This window comes from Hyla sarda, chromosome 1 (assembly GCF_029499605.1).
Source record: "Hyla sarda isolate aHylSar1 chromosome 1, aHylSar1.hap1, whole genome shotgun sequence".
Taxonomy (NCBI): Eukaryota; Metazoa; Chordata; class Amphibia; order Anura; family Hylidae; genus Hyla; species Hyla sarda.
The window spans coordinates 544,352,600-544,366,237 of NC_079189.1; the positions used below are offsets into that span (position 1 = coordinate 544,352,600).

Below are 13,638 nucleotides of genomic sequence, written 5' to 3' on the forward strand. Positions count from 1 at the left end.
AACTGTAATTGTTAATGGCTACATGTCATTAAGTGCATAATAAACATTGCCAAATAAAAATCATATAGCCTTTCCCATACATTTGTATATTGCAGGGTCATTTTTAACCTGTAGGTTGAAGCCATTTCCAACTGTTAATGTTCTCCTCTTCCCACTTTTAATTTTCTTCCTTTTTCCAATACATTATGTTGTAAGGACACATACTCCTGATGGACTAAATGACATATAATTCCCTAATGGCCAGAGTGGTACAAAAGTGAGAGGATTAAGCTGAGTCCGAGACTGATATTAAGTGATGAGAAGAGGACCCTGCATCTGTATAATATTCACCAAAGGACTCCATTAGTAAATCCTGTTATAGAGGCAGCCGAGAAGCTTCCTCAGAAAAATATCATGGTGTATCCAGCCAGACTTAGCCAGGATCAATGTTGGCTTTTTATCTGAATAGAGAGAGGCTAACGAAATTACCCCATTTGGCAGGCCGACACAATCACAGTGGTTATATAAATATTCAGTGTGCTCTTCTTGTGTTCTGTTCAACAAGATAAATGATACTATAAACACAGTCAAAAATGCAGACAAAAATACAGGGGCCCTTCAGAAAAGCCCACCACTTCCATCTCCATGTGGATTTATACAGCTTGCACTGTACTCATAAGCAGATCCCTAGGTCTGTATACATTAACACCCGCCACCCAGTGGAAGCAATTCAGAGCTAGACACCTCTCAATCAGCTTACACTGCTCAGTACTGCTGGATAATATCCTCCATGCTGCTGCTTCAGAGGGCATGCTATGGAGATATTCATTAGCTCAGGGACAACTTATTTCCTATCCTGTGGATTAGTGCTAAAAGTGGATCAACCCCTTTATTCTGACAGGCAGTCATTGCACTTACTTCTCAGGAATAATGGGGATCCCACCAGTCGAACCCATTTAAAGTAATCAGAAAGTGATGGAATATTTTAGTGATATCTTGGTGACACTGGGGTGCTAGGAATTCCTATCACTTCATGACGCCAGGGCACCATTATCCTATACACAGTCCGAGGTGGAGACAGCTTCTCCTGGGCCAGACATGTGGGTAACAAACACACTGATGTCAGGTTATGGATAACTGTCTTTACTGAGCAGGGTGCAGATGTTATTACACACACACGGTATGGAGCAGAGTAGAAGGGATGCAGTGTAACCCTTTGGGAGCCCTATTGCCTTGCTGGGACTTATGGTGCTTTTCACCCACTTGGATAATAATGAGATTAGAGATGGTAGATTTCCCATGGAGACTAGGGTCCTGACAAGGTCCAATCACTATCACTGCCAGGGCTTGACTCACTGCTGTATGGGGGAACACTTGCAGAATGGCGGGTCTGACTTTAGAAGATAGTTTCTTAGTCTTCCCTCAGGATTTCTCCACACACCACCTCACCTCCTTTCCACACCGTACTCAGCATTCAGCTCTAGGCTGAAGTGGGCTTAGCCTGGGCAACTCCTACCCCACTACACTATAAACTGAACAATTTAGGGGTTCCCATTGGGCAGACAGGGTCACCTGGTATATATATATAAGTGTATATAAGGAGCATTGTTTAAGATACCAGTAGACTTGACAAAGGGAGCACAAGCTCCCGAAACGCATCGTCTATTAATAAACCACTTTCTTATTTTATCGGTGTCCGTGGTTTTGTCCGGTTCACCTATGGTGTGCGCTCCATAGACCTGTTTCCACCCCAACCCCCCCCCCCCCCCCCCCCATTGGAGGATCCGACAGATTTCTGGCTTTCGTGGTCCGCTGGCAACTACGGACCTTGGTCGTGGCAGCCCCGGCAAACAGTCACAAAGTGCAATGAGGTGTTGAGCTCTTAGTCCAACACTACAAGGTAAACAGCATTTATTCTGCTATATACACCCCTGTTCCACCTAAGATAACGGGTAGGTAGCGCCTATTTCCCCCCCCCCCCCCTTATATATACCTCTTGCTCTTAAAGGCATAGTACACAGACAACATATTATACAGTTATACAGTGCATATAGAAAACAGAATTAAGTGCATTTACATATTATACATAACAGACCTTTCCACAGTGGGCTCAACACAAATGCAATTGGCTTGCCCGAGGAGATCCGCAGCCCACAGGACAGCCATTGATGCTGGGACACCACAATATGACAGGAAGAACTCTTTAAGAAAAACCTTTCAGTAAAAGGCTGCAACCTCACAGTGTAAACCAGGCCTTATAGCAGTGTTTCCCAACCAGGGTGCCTCTAGCTGTTGCAAAACTACAACTCCCGGCATGCCCGGAGAGCCTTTGGCTCTCCGGGCATGCTGGGAGTTGTAGTTTTGCATCAGCTGGAGGCACCCTGGTTGGGAAACACTGCTTTATAGGATCAATATACATGTTGTCAAGCACCCAAGTGCATTCAGGATCTGTGTTGTGGGGTTCCCAAATACACAGCTAACTATATTCTATGGGCCTTTTGCTGTATATCCATGTTTACACTGCATGCCGCCCTACGGACCATACTGCAGCCATGAATTGTAAACCCGTACTGCAGCCCATGTTCTCCAGCACCTCCTCGTGTGCACAAGGCCAAAGATTGACTTCAGCCACAAAACATATCATTACTATTATCTATACCAATAATATAGCATCTTAAACACATGGTAGTGCACAGGATTATATATATATATATATATATATATATATATATATATATATATACATATACATAAATATCCAGTGTTTCATCTACTTGGTATTCCATACAGAGCAACCTTGCAACATACAAGTAGGACAGGGCTTTCCTTATGCAATGCACAGTCACTTTCTGAAGGAAACAGCATCCCTGCACACCAGGACCATAATCTCCATATCTTGTCCAGTATTACATCATACACCCGACTCCACAGCATCACATGCACACATTCTCCTCAGCACCACGTACACCAGGAGATTGGATTCTGCAGGTGAAGAGTCTATACGACACAGACACCGGGGCCCTCCTCATCTGTCTATGTGTCAGGCATGGATGGCATGCATGCACTCTGGAAAGGCAAGAGTTAAAAGGAGAACATCATGAGGATGTTACCCTACTGTCACCGTCTACAGGAGCTGGAGTTTTTAACTCTATCATTTCCAGAGAGCAGAGCTAAGGGTAGAGCGGGCACCTCGTAGCCATCACCCATTGGCGGCGGTGGCATCCCTTACCGTGCACACCTGCAGCAGCCTGTGGAGTGTGTGGAGCCGACTGTGTCAGAGGGAGGCGTCTTGCTGACAATCACAACCCCTTAGTCACAATAGGTCCAGTGTGCAGAGCTCCCTCCCTGCCGCTACCTTATTAGTCGCATCTGTTAACCTTTCGTTTGCCATTATCCTTCACTTTGTGGCTTGAGATATACAAAGTTCTGCCTCTTACTATACAGCTAGTCGTACTAGATTCACAGGTTAACACTACAGGTATCATCCTGCTTTTTTACTGCCGTTATTTTACAATAGTGGATGAAAAAAAAAAAACGGATGCAATAACTGGTTTAACGGATGATAACTGATGACTATCAGCTGTTATTTTTAATATTTTTTTTAGAATTTTTTTTTAAACCTGATGTTGTTCATCCATTATCATCCGTTATTACCAGTTACATCCGTTTTTTTAAATCAGGTTTTTAAGGCTTCTTTCACACTACAAAATGACTCCGTACGAAGTTCTGTCTGAAAATCAGCTAAAAACGGCAGTTACAAAATCCTATACATCCGTTAGAAAATAACATTATAGTCTATGGGATTTTTCTAATAGCCTTTTAAACCCGTTATTAATATTTTGTGATGGAAGATAGAAACGGGAGAAATAGTGCATGCACTACTTCTCCCCTTACTATCTTCGGTCACAAAATAACGGCCGTTATTGATAACAGGTTAAAACGGCTATTAGAAAAATCCCATAGGCTATAATGGGATTTTCTAACGGACGTATAGGATTTTGTAACTGCTGTTTTTAGCTGATTTTCAGACAAAACTTCGTACGGATCTTTAAAACGGGCTCATTTTGTAGTGTGAAAGGAGCCTTTAACCCTTTTTTTGTAAAGCTGTACTGAGCATGCTCAGTACAAAAAACGGATGTTAAAAACCTGACAATAACTGATGTTTTTTTTTTTTTTTTTTAAACATCTGGTTCCCATAGACTTCAATGTTAAATTTTTTTTGTATAACTGTTTATTTTAATACAGAAGAAAAATACGACATGTGTACAGTGAGCATGAGTACATTGCAATATATAAAGCAAAATTTGCAACTTTATATATATATATAAAGGAGAAACACTGTAGAGATGAAGTAGGAGGAGAGAAAGGGAAAGAAAGTAAATGTTAAATTTTAACGTCCGGTTTTTCACCACTTTTTTTTTTTTTGCCGGACCAAAAATTAGTGCATGCACCATTCTTTGTGCAGGAAAAAATTACTTACATTAGTAAAAACAGACATGCCTGATGCAAAAGGATGTTAAAAAAAAAACATTGACGTGAATGGGATTTTTTGACGCCGTTTTCAGGACTTTTTGCCGGAAGGTTTTTTACAGGATGATACGTGTAGTGTGAAAGGGGCCTTAGTGCCTCTCCTGTCTCCACCAGCAGATCACGTTATATCGTACAACAGATTTTACTGTATTATTTTTTTCATGCACTTGTTAAAGGAAATTTTTTTCCCAACTCCGAATTTATATTCAGAGTGTTTTTTCTTGCGTATTGACTTTGGCCGAAATGATAGTATAATTTGGGCTATTTTATGTTGTCTGTGCTGGCTTTGTCATTTTTCTTGTTGTGCGCTTCCAGGGGTGTGGTTAGCACATTGCACTGGTTAGTAAGCTTATCAATTTTTGCACCAATTTTTACGCTGGCGTTGGAATGTGTGTGAGCTTTTGACCCTTTTTTTCCCACTATCCAGGGGCTTCCTGTCATTTGCACAAATTTATGAAGTGACGTGTCTAACATAATACATTTTACACAGCAACTGGGGAAACCACAAACTTTACAGCAGGTTTCGCATTGTGCAAAAATGATTCCTTATGATAAATTCCCCCCTAATTCTTTATCAGTTTCAAGACATCTGTTTGCTGTTAGTGAATGTGAGCATTTTCGCTTACAAGGCTGAAAGGCATGCCTAAGGCTATGTTCACAATTTCCACTAGATGTAGCGCTATACTGTCCTCCAACACTATATGGAGGACTAAACTGTCTCCTATCAATAGATGGACCACTATACTGTCCTTTTCCACTAGATAGAGCTTTATACTGTCCTCTTTTACTAGATAGAGTGCTATACTGTCCTCTTTTACTAGATAGAACATTATACTGTCCTCTACCACTAGATGTAGCGCTATACTGTCCTCTACCACTATATGGAGGACTAAACTGTCTCCTATCATTAGATGGACCACTACACTGTCCTTTTCCACTAGATAGAGCTTTATACTGTCCTCTTTTACTAGATAGAGTGCTATACTGTCCTCTTTTACTAGATAGAGTGCTATACTGTCCTCTACCACTAGATAGAACACTATACTGACCTCTGCTACTAGATGGAGCGCTAAACTGTCCTCTACCACTAGATGGAGCATTATACTGTCCTCTACCACTAGATGGAGCACTATACTGTCCTCTACCACTAGATGGAGCGCTATGCTGCCCTCTACCACTAGATGGAGCGCTATACTGTCCTCTACCACTAGATGGAGCGCTATACTGTTCTCTACCACCAGATGGAGTGCTATACTGTCCTCTACCACTAGATGGAGTGCTATATTGTCCTCTACCACTAGATAGAACACTATACTGACCTCTACTACTAGATGGAGGGCTATACTGTCCTCTACCACTAGATGGAGCGCTATACTGTCCTCTACCACTAGATGGAGCGCTTTACTGTCCTCTACCACTAGATGGAGCGCTATTCAGTCCTCTACCACTAGATGGATTGCTAAACTGTCCTCTACCTTTATATGGAGCACTATACTATGCTGTCTCAATTGATGGAGTGCCAAACTGTGTCCTACCACTAAATGGAATGCTAAACTGACCTCTACCTATAGATTATACGCTATGCTGTCCTCTACCACTAGATGGTGGGCAATACTGTTTTCTACCACAAGATGGAGCGCTATACTGTCCTCTATCACTAGATGGAGTGTGATACTGTCTTCTACCATTGCATGGAGCACTTTACTGTCCTTTTCCACTAGATTGAGCTTTATACTGTCCTCTTTTCCTAGATAGAGTGATATACTGTCCTCTACCACTAGATAGAACACTATACTGACCTCTACCACTAGATGGAGCGCTATACTGTCCTCTACCACTAGATGGAGCGCTATACTGTCCTTTACCACTAGATGGAGCGCTATGCTGTCCTCTACCACTAGATGGAGTGCTATACTGTCCTCTACCACTAGATGGAGCGCTATACTGTCCTCTACCACTAGATGGAGCGCTATACTGTCCTCTACCACTAGATGGAGTGCTATACTGTCCTCTACCACTAGATAGAACACTATTCTGACCTCTACTACTAGATGGAGCGCTATACTGTCCTCTACCACTAGATGGAGCATTATACTGTCCTCTACCACTAGATGGAGCGCTATACTGTCCTCTACCACTAGATGGAGCGCTATGCTGTCCTCTACCACTAGATGGAGCGCTATACTGTCCTCTACTACTAGATGGAGCGCTATACTGTCCTCTACCACTAGATGGAGCGCTATACTGTTCTCTACCACTAGATGGAGTGCTATACTGTCCTCTACCACTAGATGGAGTGCTATACTGTCCTCTACCACTAGATGGAGCATTATACTGTCCTCTACCACTAGATAGAACACTATTCTGACCTCTACTACTAGATGGAGCACTATACTGTCCTCTACCACTAGATGGAGCATTATACTGTCCTCTACCACTAGATGGAGCGCTATACTGTCCTCTACCACTAGATGGAGCGCTATGCTGTCCTCTACCACTAGATGGAGCGCTATACTGTCCTCTACTACTAGATGGAGCGCTATACTGTCCTCTACTACTAGATGGAGCGCTATACTGTTCCATACCACTAGATGGAGTGCTATACTGTCCTCTACCACTAGATGGAGTGCTATACTGTCCTCTACCACTAGATAGAACACTATACTGACCTCTACTACTAGATGGAGGGCTATACTGTCCTCTACCACTAGATGGAGCGCTATACTGTCCTCTACCACTAGATGGAGCGCTATACTGTCCTCTAACACTAGATGGAGTGCTATACTGTCCTCTACCACTAGAAGAAGTGCTATACTGTCCTCTACCACTAGATGGAGTGCTATACTGTCCTCTACCACTAGATGGAGTGCTATACTGTCCTCTACCACTAGATGGAGTGCTATACTTTCCTCTATCACTAGATAGAACACTATACTGACCTCTACTACTAGATGGAGGGCTATACTGTCCTCTACCACTAGATGGAGCGCTATACTGTCCTCTACCACTAGATGGAGCGCTATACTGTCCTCTACCACTAGATGGAGTGCTATACTGTCCTCTACCACTAGATGGAGTGCTATACTGTCTTCTACCACTAGATGGAGTGCTATACTGTCCTCTACCACTAGATGGAGCGCTATACTGTCCTCTACCAATAGATGGAGCGCTATACTGTCCTCTACCAATAGATGGAGCACTATACTGTCCTCTACCACTAGATGGAGCACTACACTGTCCTCTACCACTAGATGGAGCGCTTTACTGTCCTCTACCACTAGATGGAGCACTATACTGTCCTCTACCACTAGATGGAGTGCTATTATGTTCTCTACCACTAGATGGAGTGCTAAACTGTCCTCTACCACTAGATGGAGTGCTAAACTGTCCTCTACCTTTATATGGAGCACTATACTATGCTGTCTCAATTGATGGAGTGCCAAACTGTGTCCTACCACTAGATGGAATGCTAGACTGACCTCTACCTATAGATTATACGCTATGCTGTCCTCTACCACTAGATGGTGGGCAATACTGTTTTCTACCACAAGATGGAGCGCTATACTGTCCTCTATCACTAGATGGAGTGTGATACTGTCTTCTGCCATTGCATGGAGCACTTTACTGTCCTTTTCCACTAGATTGAGCTTTATACTGTCCTCTTTTCCTAGATAGAGTGATATACTGTCCTCTACCACTAAATAGAACACTATACTGACCTCTACTACTAGATGGAGTGCTATACTGTCCTCTACCACTAGATGGAGCATTATGCTGTCCTCTACCACTAGATGGAGCGCTATACTGTCCTATACCACTAGATGGAGCGCTATGCTGTCCTCTACCACTAGATGGAGTGCTATACTGTCCTCTACCACTAGATGGAGCGCTATACTGTCCTCTTCCACTAGATAGAACACTATTCTGACCTCTACTACTAGATGGAGCGCTATACTGTCCTCTACCACTAGATGGAGCATTATACTGTCCTCTACCACTTGATGGAGCGATATACTGTCCTCTACCACTAGATGGAGTGCTATACTGTCCTCTACCACTAGATGGAGCGCTATACTGTCCTCTACCACTAGATGGAGCGCTATACTGTCCTCTACCACTAGATGGAGTGCTATACTGTCCTCTACCACTAGATAGAACACTATTCTGACCTCTACTACTAGATGGAGCGCTATACTGTCCTCTACCACTAGATGGAGCATTATACTGTCCTCTACCACTAGATGGAGCGCTATACTGTCCTCTACCACTAGATGGAGCGCTATGCTGTCCTCTACCACTAGATGGAGCGCTATACTGTCCTCTACTACTAGATGGAGCGCTATACTGTCCTCTACCACTAGATGGAGCGCTATACTGTTCTCTACCACTAGATGGAGTGCTATACTGTCCTCTACCACTAGATGGAGTGCTATACTGTCCTCTACCACTAGATGGAGCATTATACTGTCCTCTACCACTAGATAGAACACTATTCTGACCTCTACTACTAGATGGAGCACTATACTGTCCTCTACCACTAGATGGAGCATTATACTGTCCTCTACCACTAGATGGAGCGCTATACTGTCCTCTACCACTAGATGGAGCGCTATGCTGTCCTCTACCACTAGATGGAGCGCTATACTGTCCTCTACTACTAGATGGAGCGCTATACTGTCCTCTACTACTAGATGGAGCGCTATACTGTTCCATACCACTAGATGGAGTGCTATACTGTCCTCTACCACTAGATGGAGTGCTATACTGTCCTCTACCACTAGATAGAACACTATACTGACCTCTACTACTAGATGGAGGGCTATACTGTCCTCTACCACTAGATGGAGCGCTATACTGTCCTCTACCACTAGATGGAGCGCTATACTGTCCTCTAACACTAGATGGAGTGCTATACTGTCCTCTACCACTAGAAGAAGTGCTATACTGTCCTCTACCACTAGATGGAGTGCTATACTGTCCTCTACCACTAGATGGAGTGCTATACTGTCCTCTACCACTAGATGGAGTGCTATACTTTCCTCTATCACTAGATAGAACACTATACTGACCTCTACTACTAGATGGAGGGCTATACTGTCCTCTACCACTAGATGGAGCGCTATACTGTCCTCTACCACTAGATGGAGCGCTATACTGTCCTCTACCACTAGATGGAGTGCTATACTGTCCTCTACCACTAGATGGAGTGCTATACTGTCTTCTACCACTAGATGGAGTGCTATACTGTCCTCTACCACTAGATGGAGCGCTATACTGTCCTCTACCAATAGATGGAGCGCTATACTGTCCTCTACCAATAGATGGAGCACTATACTGTCCTCTACCACTAGATGGAGCACTACACTGTCCTCTACCACTAGATGGAGCGCTTTACTGTCCTCTACCACTAGATGGAGCACTATACTGTCCTCTACCACTAGATGGAGTGCTATTATGTTCTCTACCACTAGATGGAGTGCTAAACTGTCCTCTACCACTAGATGGAGTGCTAAACTGTCCTCTACCTTTATATGGAGCACTATACTATGCTGTCTCAATTGATGGAGTGCCAAACTGTGTCCTACCACTAGATGGAATGCTAGACTGACCTCTACCTATAGATTATACGCTATGCTGTCCTCTACCACTAGATGGTGGGCAATACTGTTTTCTACCACAAGATGGAGCGCTATACTGTCCTCTATCACTAGATGGAGTGTGATACTGTCTTCTGCCATTGCATGGAGCACTTTACTGTCCTTTTCCACTAGATTGAGCTTTATACTGTCCTCTTTTCCTAGATAGAGTGATATACTGTCCTCTACCACTAAATAGAACACTATACTGACCTCTACTACTAGATGGAGTGCTATACTGTCCTCTACCACTAGATGGAGCATTATGCTGTCCTCTACCACTAGATGGAGCGCTATACTGTCCTATACCACTAGATGGAGCGCTATGCTGTCCTCTACCACTAGATGGAGTGCTATACTGTCCTCTACCACTAGATGGAGCGCTATACTGTCCTCTTCCACTAGATAGAACACTATTCTGACCTCTACTACTAGATGGAGCGCTATACTGTCCTCTACCACTAGATGGAGCATTATACTGTCCTCTACCACTTGATGGAGCGATATACTGTCCTCTACCACTAGATGGAGCGCTATGCTGTCCTCTACCACTAGATGGAGCACTATACTGTCCTCTACCACTAGATGGAGTGCTATACTGTCCTCTACCACTAGATAGAACACTATTCTGACCTCTACTACTAGATGGAGCGCTATGCTGTCCTCTACCACTAGATGGAGCGCTATACTGTCCTCTACCACTAGATGGAGCGCTATACTGTCCTCTACTACTAGATGGAGCGCTATACTGTCCTCTACCACTAGATGGAGCGCTATACTGTCCTATACCACTAGATGGAGTGCTATACTGTCCTCTACCACTAGATGGAGTGCTATACTGTCCTCTACCACTAGATAGAACTTTATACTGACCTCTACTACTAGATGGAGGGCTATACTGTCCTCTACCACTAGATAGAACTTTATACTGACCTCTACTACTAGATGGAGGGCTATACTGTCCTCTACCACTAGATGGAGCATTATACGTCCTCTACCACTAGATGGAGCGCTATACTGTCCTCTACCACTAGATGGAGCGCTATGCTGTCCTCTACCACTAGATAGAGCGCTACACTGTCCTCTACTACTAGATGGAGCGCTATACTGTCCTCTACCACTAGATGGAGTGCTATACTGTTCTATACCACTAGATGGAGTGCTATACTGTCCTCTACCACTAGATGGAGTGCTATACTGTCCTCTACCACTAGATGGAGTGCTATACTGTCCTCTACCACTAGATGGAGTGCTATACTGTCCTCTACCACTAGATGGAGCGCTATACTGTCCTCTACCAATAGATGAAGCACTATACTGTCCTCTACCACTAGATGGAGCACTATACTGTTCTCTACCACTAGATGGAGCGCTATACTGTCCTCTACCACTAGATGGAGCACTATACTGTTCTCTACCACTAGATGGAGCGCTATACTGTCCTCTACCACTAGATGGAGCGCTATACTGTCCTCTACCACTAGATGGAGTGCTAAACTGTCTCCTACCATTAGAATTAGATGGAGATCTATATTGCCTTTTCCACTAGAAAGAACACTATACTGTACTGACCTATTCCATTAGATGGGGCGCTATACTGACCTTAACCACTAGATGGAGTGCTACTGGCCTCTACCTCTAGATGGAGCGCTATACTGTCATCTACCACTAGATGGAGCGCTATACTGTCATTTACCACTAGATGGAGCGCTATACTGTCATCTACCACTAGATGGAGCGCTATACTGTCATTTACCACTAGATGGAGCGCTATACTGTCCTCTACCACTTGATAGGGCGCTATACCAGGATGTGGTTACTGGATTGACAGATATGCACTGCCCTCTCCTGTTCTTCTGCCGCCATGTTACCTGAGGGCAATAAGCCTGCACAGTAAGGTTGAACAATGAGCGCTGAGCCTGAGGCGCTCCCTAGTGTTAGCCGCTCGGATTACAGGTTGTTTTCTCAATAATAAAGCTGAAGCGAACAAAGTTGGGCGCTGCTGTATAGATCTCGCTCCTGCACTCATGCTGCATATATTGTTTGCGCTGGTTACTAGGGAGACTTGCCCATAAGAAACATGTCTGCCGTCCAGTCCTTGACATGTGGTTGGTAGCCATGGCTGGGAGTGCACGGTGACTGGTCATGTATGCGGCACGGCTGTGTGTCTCCATCCTCTGCAGGTACCTCAGCTGGGCTCTGTGCCGGGGAGGCTGGGACTTGTAGTTGTTTATGACAGACAGGCACTTAGGCTAATTTTGTATGCTGGGACTTGTAGTACTATATGCTTGGGCATCCAGGGGTGACAGCTTATTGTATGCTGGGACTTGTAGTACTATATGCTTGGGCATCCAGGGGTGACAGCTTATTGTATGCTGGGACTTGTAGTACTATATGCTCGGGCATCCAGAGGTGACAGCTTATTGTATGCTGGGACTTGTAGTACTATATGCTTGGGCATCCAGAGGAAACAGCTTATTGTATGCTGGGACTTGTAGTACTATATGCTTGGGCATCCAGAGGTGACAGCTTATTGTATGCTGGGACTTGTAGTACTATATGCTTGGGCATCCAGGGGTGAAAGCTTATTGTATGCTGGGACTTGTAGTACTATATGCTTGGGCATCCAGTGGAGACAGCTTATTGTATGCTGGGACTTGTAGTACTATATGCTCGGGCATCCAGTGGAGACAGCTTATTGTATGCTGGGACTTGTAGTACTATATGCTTAGGCATCCAGAGGAGACTGCTTATTGTATGCTGGGACTTGTAGTACTATATGCTTGGGCATCCAGGGGTGAAAGCTTATTGTATGCTGGGACTTGTAGTACTATATGCTCGGGCATCCAGAGGTGACAGCTTATTGTATGCTGGGACTTGTAGTACTATATGCTTGGGCATCCAGAGGTGACAGCTTATTGTATGCTGGGACTTGTAGTACTATATGCTTGGGCATCCAGGGGTGACAGCTTATTGTATGCTGGGACTTGTAGTACTATATGCTCGGGCATCCAGGGGTGACAGCTTATTGTATGCTGGGACTTGTAGTACTATATGCTTGGGCATCCGGAGGAGACAGCTTATTGTATGCTGGGACTTGTAGTACTATATGCTTGGGCATCCAGGGGTGACAGCTTATTGTATGCTGGGACTTGTAGTACTATATGCTTGGGCATCCGGAGGAGACAGCTTATTGTATGCTGGGACTTGTAGTACTATATGCTCGGGCATCCGGAGGTGACAGCTTATTGTATGCTGGGACTTGTAGTGCTATATGCTTGGGCATCCAGAGGTGACAGCTTATTGTATGCTGGGACTTGTAGTACTATATGCTTGGGCATCCAGAGGTGACAGCTTATTGTATGCTGGGACTTGTAGTACTATATGCTTGGGCATACAGAGGTGACAGCTTATTGTATGCTGGGACTTGTAGTGCTATATGCTTGGGCATCCAGAGGTGACAGCTTATTGTATGCTGGGACTTGTAGTACTA

At 44.3% G+C, this 13,638-nt stretch overlaps 2 protein-coding genes across 8 annotated transcripts in view; one reads left to right on the forward strand and one right to left on the reverse strand.

Annotated features, from left to right (window-relative positions):
- SGTB (small glutamine rich tetratricopeptide repeat co-chaperone beta) overlaps positions 1-12,155 on the reverse strand; it is a 68,743-nt gene extending 56,588 nt beyond the window's left edge. Inside the window, exon 1 of one of the 4 annotated variants that reach the window (XM_056541539.1) lies at positions 12,017-12,155. The gene's annotated coding sequence lies outside the window, so the exon portion shown is untranslated. Of the gene's footprint in view, positions 1-2,945; positions 2,965-3,089; positions 3,176-3,208; positions 3,242-12,016 lie in introns of those variants that run through there. The other 3 variants (XM_056541540.1, XM_056541538.1, XM_056541541.1) reach the window with 3 other exon arrangements.
- Positions 1-13,638, forward strand: part of NLN (neurolysin) — a 151,599-nt gene that overhangs the window by 52,575 nt on the left and 85,386 nt on the right. The window contains exon 1 of one of the 4 annotated variants that reach the window (XM_056541438.1): positions 11,968-12,101. The exons of 1 other annotated variant lie outside the window; for it this stretch is intronic. In XM_056541438.1, coding sequence (XP_056397413.1) covers positions 12,052-12,101 — 50 coding nt within the window. In that variant the 5' untranslated portion in view covers positions 11,968-12,051. Of the gene's footprint in view, positions 1-11,967; positions 12,102-12,148; positions 12,329-13,638 lie in introns of those variants that run through there. 2 more of the 4 variants (XM_056541453.1, XM_056541446.1) reach the window with 2 other exon arrangements.